General features: G+C 35.9%; 1 protein-coding gene across 4 annotated transcripts in view; it reads right to left on the bottom strand.

Moving 5' to 3' along the window:
* Positions 1-3,052: 3,052 nt before the first annotated feature.
* The window catches only part of LOC145680469 (uncharacterized), a 176,246-nt gene continuing 172,050 nt past the window's right edge, over positions 3,053-7,248 (bottom strand). For all 4 annotated transcript variants that reach the window (XM_081751037.1, XM_081751036.1, XM_081751034.1 and 1 more), the window contains exon 6: positions 3,053-4,108. In XM_081751037.1, coding sequence (XP_081607163.1) covers positions 4,037-4,108 — 72 coding nt within the window. In that variant the 3' untranslated portion in view covers positions 3,053-4,036. The remainder of the gene's footprint in view (positions 4,109-7,248) is intronic.

The following is a 7,248-nucleotide window of genomic DNA, read 5'->3' as shown; positions in this document are numbered from 1 at the left end:
TGAAGATTAATACATTTGTAACGAAAGTGCCTAGACCTAAAATTTTATTTTTGCTCTATTACACTGTCTCTTATGTTTATTTTCAATGCATATTTAAGAAGAATTAGTGCTCGGAATTTTAGATTAAGAACCATAGAAATTCGAGTTTTAGCCGTACATGTAATAAAGCTTTATGAGAAATACAAATTTGTATGCTGAGAGCATGAAAAATATTCTCGAAGTTTTAACACGAAGTATAAGTGTTAAGTTTCTTAATTGCGGAAAGACGTTATCCTTCATTGATTTTTTTTAAATTAAGTAAATCTTTATTAAAATGGTTTCGCGAAAAATTTCGCTAAGTCCACCTCATCCATATTTGATGGCTAACAACTCAGGAAGCAAAAGCCTGTGCAACGCAATAATTCACACGAAACACAAAGTACAAGTGTTAAGTACAAGTTTTAACACAAAGTACAAGCGTTAAGTTCTTAATTGCGGAAAGACGTCACTTTTCATTGATTGTTTTAATTAAGCAAATCTTTATTAAAATTGTTTTGTGAAAATTCACACCCCATTTGATACCAATAACTCAGGAAGCGAAAGCTTGTGTAACACAATATTTCCCAAGCTTGTGTAAGTAGGTCACGGTCTAAGGTTGTGCCAAGTTTGATCCAGGTCAGGTGAGTATGGTTGATTTTATCTTTAAAAATGTGATCCTAAATGTGATAACCCTTAACTCAGAAACCAAAACTCTCCATACCATATTACACTAGCTTATTTAAAAGCTCAAGGCCAACTATTATGCAAAGTTTGATCCAGACCATATAAGTGTAATTGAACTTGAACGATATAGCATGGTATCCTTGATTTTTCAGGAAATATTTGAATGAAGATCCAGAATAAATTCAGAACACAAATATGGTGGAACGCATAATTGTGTTTATAATCTCTATATTTCAAATTTGCTTCACTTCAAATTTGCTTCGATAGCATTGCAGAGATCGACAAGGTGCCTCTCTATTCATATTTCATATCAAAAGCTCTAAGGAATTATGTATCTGTGAAAACAATCCAATGAAGAAATACTAATAGGTGAGCAAGATTATTATCTAACACTTGCTCATGTAATAAATCTTATAGATGTTTCATTTAACTTGTCACATCAAATTTCCATACGAAAACTACTAGATAAGCATGTAGATACAATTAGGTATCTATAGTCTACATAATATTTCTCTACAATACAATAATATGAGTTTTTTTTTTTTTTTACTCCGCTAAGCCATAAGAGAAGAAGTCCATCCGAAACAGACATAAAAAGACATAAAATAAAAGTTCTTCATTGGACATCGCTCATCCCATACTCCGATGGACAGACGCTGCCATTCAATCACTGTGGAGTAGCAAGTGTGCATACATATCGAATGCAACCGAGGCACCCACCAAGTGTGAACTACATGACTTCATTCGATCTCTTCAGGTGGAAGGGCATAATGTAACTGCAATTCGTCTTTATATGAATAAGAGTTTTGGCGGAAAGTGATATGCGAGTGCTGCGGAGAGTTTAAAGTAGGACTTACCAACACAGACGACGAAAGTAGTGAGTGCGGTAGACTACTTTGATAAAAATGTGAATCATGTGGATTGTGAAAGTGTAGATTATGATTTCTGAACTGTCTGATCTTGGAATTTCAAGGAATTCAGCAACCGCCAGGAGAAATCAAATTACATCATGTACTTCACACTTGGCGGGCGTTTTGATTGCCCTCGAATAGTTCTCATACTTGCTGCTTCACAATGATTCAATGACAGTCTGTCTTTAAGTCAATTCACTGTGCCGTGCCCCATCCATGTAGTGGTCCACAAAGTGCCGCCTTGCAGAGAAACCACTTCGGTAGCGACTCGACGGAGTACTCGAAGCGGCACGAAGTTGACCCCTCCTTGCAATCCATATTAGGAAATGGTATGGAAAGTAGTAGCGGCACGGCACGGCACGGCATGGTATGTGTGAATGGTTGGCGTCTGTGGCATGGCAGGAGAATTGTATGGCTAAGGCATCCTATACAGGGTGTTACAAAAAATTGTCACCATATTTTGGAAATAGATTAATCACATCAAAATAAGAAAAAAAAGTTCATGTGGACCTGTGGTCGGAAGTGCATAGTTTTGTAGTTATAGGGTGCCGAAAAAGTGAAAAAATGAGCTTTAAAAGTCCATAGTTCCACTACTTTAGGACCGATCGTAGTCGGGTCAAGACATCACTGAGTAACTAGTATGTAAACTATCCAAATATCCGTGCACAATCATTTTTAGAGAGGCTGTTTGGGAGTACTTGATCTCTATCCACCTATCTCTCTAAAAAAAATGGTGTGCAAGTACTGGAGCATTCTCAAACATGCGTATTAGGGTAGTTCATATACCAGTTCCTCTCTGATGTCTTGACCCGACTACGATACGTTATATAGAAATGGAGCTATGAGCTTTTAAAGTTCATTTATTTCACGTTTCTGGCATCCTATAACTCCGAAATTATTCACTTTTGAACACAGGTCCATGTGAACTTTTTTTCTTATTTTGATGTGATGAATCTGTTCCCAAAACATGTGACACATTTTTATAACATCCTGTGTATGAATCAGCCTTATGGGTATGGGACATGGGCAATGCGCAATGAACACATTCTTTTGTCCCCGTTTCATCATATCACATGGTTCTTCTCTGGTGTCTTGATGGAGGTTGAGAAACAAATAGCCCTCGTATTTCTTCACAATACACTAGGCTCTCGCTAATCCGGCCCTCAGTAGTCCGGCCTCTCAGTAATCCGGCGCACATCCAACCAAAAATACGTGCACAATGAATTATCGTGCGCATGCGCAACAATACTTAGTTGCTTAGTTAAACAATGCTTTATATACTGTATGCATTCGAAATTGTAGCATTCTTTACAGACACTCGATAATCCGGCACTTCCGATAATCCGGCACCCATATATGCTAGGAATGGCAGGATTAGCGAGAGTCTAGTGTATAATATTTCTTTTATGAATACAAAACACAACAAAATTTTACAAAATAACATAATTTATTTGCAACAATACGTAGTAATACAGAATACATATAATAACATTATTATTTGTAGCTTATAAAAGTAAAACATAAAATTTCACAGGTCTTCAGCCTAATGTTACATTATTTGAATTTAGTATCAGATAAAATGTTTAAACTTTTAACAAGCAGAACAGAATTGTTACTATCTTATTTGAACATTGATAATATTTGCAATCGAAATATATTAGCTAAGCGGTTAGCGCACGCGCGTTTGGCACGGGAGACCCGTTTCGATTCCCGGCGGGGGCTCATGTGGTTCGGATTCCACGTTAATCAGTAGGTCCACGTCTCACATAGCCTCGCTGCTAAAAGGGACACTAAACTGAAATTCAACACAACAAATATATTAGCAATTTTTCGTACTAATAGATTTAAAAACACTTTAAAAGTAGAACTTCACATATGCTCTTCTAAAGTACTATTAGATATTATATTTAGCAATACCTGTATAGCTACCTAACGAACAAAGTAAACGTTAATTTACATACTTATAAATAAAAATAATCAACAAGAACACGTTATAAAGGTCAAATAACCACAGTCCCACCTTGCCTTGTTTGCAGTGGTAAAAGTGAAGGGGAATGCGGGGAGATGCCGTTCTCCCATTTTCAGAAAATATCTATGGCGTCCCTCTACTTCCTAAAAATTTCAATGGACAAAAATAGGCACGGGAGACGGCGTGACGTCATGCATCCCTTTACCTTTTCATATCCACTTTTACCTCTGCTTGGTTGAAACCACTATTTTATTAATTACCTGAGAAAAATAGGTTTCATTCTCTGTCAAATGCATATCCATTAAAAAAAAAAAAATCACTATTCAGTTCTATCACAAACAATTATAGCGCTGTTCTGTTTCACAAGTTATAACACGAAGAAACACTTATAATGTATTTTAGTTATTTGATACATTGGTCTACTTTATTCCTCTCTCCCCTTCTTTCAACATCTTCATTCTGCTAAATATGGTGTTATTGCTTGTCTAAATTCTTTTACGTATTCGTTAACGTTCTTCGTGGATTGCTGAAAATAAAACAAAAAGAAATGGTATAATTATTATTACTTAATAATAAAAAACTGGTTATTAAACGACCAGGTTATTATACAATCAATAATAACTTTAAAAATCTGGTTATTATACAATCAAACGCACACTCAGCAATTTTTGTTGGGACGTAAAAATTCCAATACTACAAGACGTTACGTGTCTGTAATACTAAACCAAGGGCGCCCATCAGAGGGGCAAGGTGGGGCGCTTGCCCCCTAAAGGAAATTATACTTCAGAATATCGCAAATCCAATAGCATTTTTACATTAGTTACAGCAAAATTTGAAACTGTTTTTGAAACGTCGCTTATACTTGCCCCCTCCCTTGGAAACCACAACATGGGCGCCCTTGTATTGAACCGGTCTTATTCTACACGCAAATGGACGATAACCAATTGTTAAGTTCTGCAACTTACGTATATTCTGTGAAATTCAGAAATTTCAGAAATTTATTCTGTGAAATCTACTAAACATATATTATTGTGAGAGAAATACTAAGAAACGTAAACTATCAAAGTTTTTCTCAAGCAAATCACAAGTGTTCCATAAGAAGACCTCGCGTAACACGGCACACATCAAACCGATAGTCTGTCTCCTGCCAAACAGAAAGATTTTCCAGTGAACGAAATTTTCCTTAACTGCTCGCTGCTGACTCTTAGCGATAGAAAGTCGAAATACTCCGTTGAAACTAAACTGAAAATTGACCTTTCGAAGCGCATGTCTCACACTAACATACGTATGTTTACTAGATTTTACAGAATAAATTTCTGAAAATTGGGTCCATCATTTTGAGTTACCCTTATATTATGTAATTGGTCAAAATTACTCCACTATGCCGAAGTAATCCCGTTCTACAATATGTATATACTGACTTGATAGTGCGTTTTTTGATGAGTTTACTGTATTCTCTATACCTTTCCAATCTTTTAAGAAAAGAAAAAGAACTTTTGGAAATAAACGAACATATCGTGTTATAGATGCACAAAGAAAGTATTTTCCACTATTAAATATCATAATAATACTAGTTTTCTATTTTCCTATTACACAAGTTTTGCTATACAGATTGAGCTGGATACGTATGGAACTGTACGTAGGACAGGTACCGTCCGTCACGGCTAACTTTCACTTTATTTTGACAAGTGTTGGGATCTACTATGTTGGGATATTTTCCAATAAAAAATTTACTTAAGAGGCCTAAACATTGCTAAATTAAAATACCGATAATTTTACAGTAATTGTGTGATATCTTCAAATAGATAAAAGATAATCGAAATGTGGAACAAGAGCGCACTAGACAATATTATTTTGCATGAGGTACCGTTATCACGAGTCACCTACTAGTTTCCGTTAATTCTGCTTGAGGCACTTTTCTGGTGATATATATATATATATATTTCCTTAACAGCATTCGTTTCTTGAAATCGTATTGAAACCTTGTACTATGTACAGCTCTCAGTGATTAAGTTGACACGCATCTATATCAGCTATTAATAGAAAATTAACTAAATATTTAACCAGATTTGAACTGGAATCCCGAAAAGTGAACACTTGTTTACCCGATGAATAACTAATTTGGCTCTTGTGCCATTTATCTTTATCACGAGTCACCGTGTGCAGCCATTTATAAACGCGAAAATAAATGTCGATTTTCTAAATGACTGGAAATCGAAAGCAGATAAGCGAGTCGTGATAACGGTATCTCATGTAAAATAATATTATCTACCGAGCTCTTGTTCCAACTTTCGATTTATCTTTTATCTATTTGAAGATATCATATAATTACTGTAAAATTAGCGGTATTTTAATTTCACCGTGATGGAGTCTCACCATCAAGTCAACGCGTCAGCTTAGGTCACATGAACCAGTGGCGTATTTACGATTTTGTTTCGGGAGGGGCTTTGCTAACTTTCGTGGGGGGGACTTTGCCTGGAAATGTGAAAATTCTGCAAGATATTTCATTTACTTTACTAAGTAAGATTTCGGGGGGGCTTAAGCCCGGATGCTACCCCCCTAAATACGCCACTGGCATGAACCAACAACAATTTGTTGTTACTCAAAACATTGCAAATGTTAAATAATAATTGTACTGTATATCGTAAAAAAAATATAAAGCATTAAAATCTAAAACTAGTGTGTTCAGCAGAAAAGTAACGTTCGCAGAAGTTAAGTATGGTAATGTTTGAAAATAATCCTAATCTTCACATCACCATTGACGGTGTTCACTGTGGTACTGGAACTCTACCTACTGTGATAAAGACATTTTAATTTTCAAGAGTAGATGGCACTGCCCCCATAATTAAAGTTTGCATCACATCGGTTAGCAAATGACGGAAGAACACAACAGATGAGATCACGTTTTGTAAGTAAATTACCTGTTGATGAATAGACAATAAACTTAATTCATACTTTCATACGATGTGTTTGAAATAGTGACGTTTGTGGATGTTACCACAAGAGAAGTCTCTTGGAATTTGATATTTGTACACACAAGCAGGGAGTAAAACAAAATCATCTGGTGCAACAATCTATGGATCAACCGAGCAAGGAGTAAGGAGAGACAGCTCACAGTCCATAAGTTTATATGAAAAATTACGGCAGAATGCTGTACCGTACGTCAAGACAGTGACATAACATGACCTGTTGGAGTCATTGAAAGCAGAAGATTTAATATTACCTGCCAAACAGTATGGGAACAAAGGTTTTGTATGCGAGCTGTGGTTTCTTGGAAAATATCTTCGATCATGCTGAACGGGTAGCAATTCGAGTCATGTGCATACGTTAGGAAGCTTTCTGAGGCCAGCAAAGCGAAGCAAGAAGCACGTAGAACAGACGAATAAGAAAGTAGAGAGACAGAGAAGAGTTTAAGCGTTCTTGATGTTAGTAAAATTACAAAATGTGATAAGTAATTTTCCCTTGCAATAAACAGTAACAACACCGTGAGGTGCAACCCTTTTCTGAAAAACCTTGATGCTGTTTTGCATGTTCTTATATAGATGTGTAGTTTTAGGGAACGTGGTACCACTTGTGGCATCCTCGCAGAGAAAAAAAAAATTACATAATTTAACCCTAGTCTACATCGATCTAATTATTATTTCAAAAATTAAGATTGTGATTATG

The sequence above is a fragment of the Thermobia domestica genome, chromosome 3 (genome assembly GCF_964235325.1).
Source record: "Thermobia domestica chromosome 3, izTheDome1.hap1.1, whole genome shotgun sequence".
In the NCBI taxonomy this organism is placed as follows: domain Eukaryota; kingdom Metazoa; phylum Arthropoda; class Insecta; order Zygentoma; family Lepismatidae; genus Thermobia; species Thermobia domestica.
This window is presented reverse-complemented; position numbering and strand designations above follow the sequence as displayed.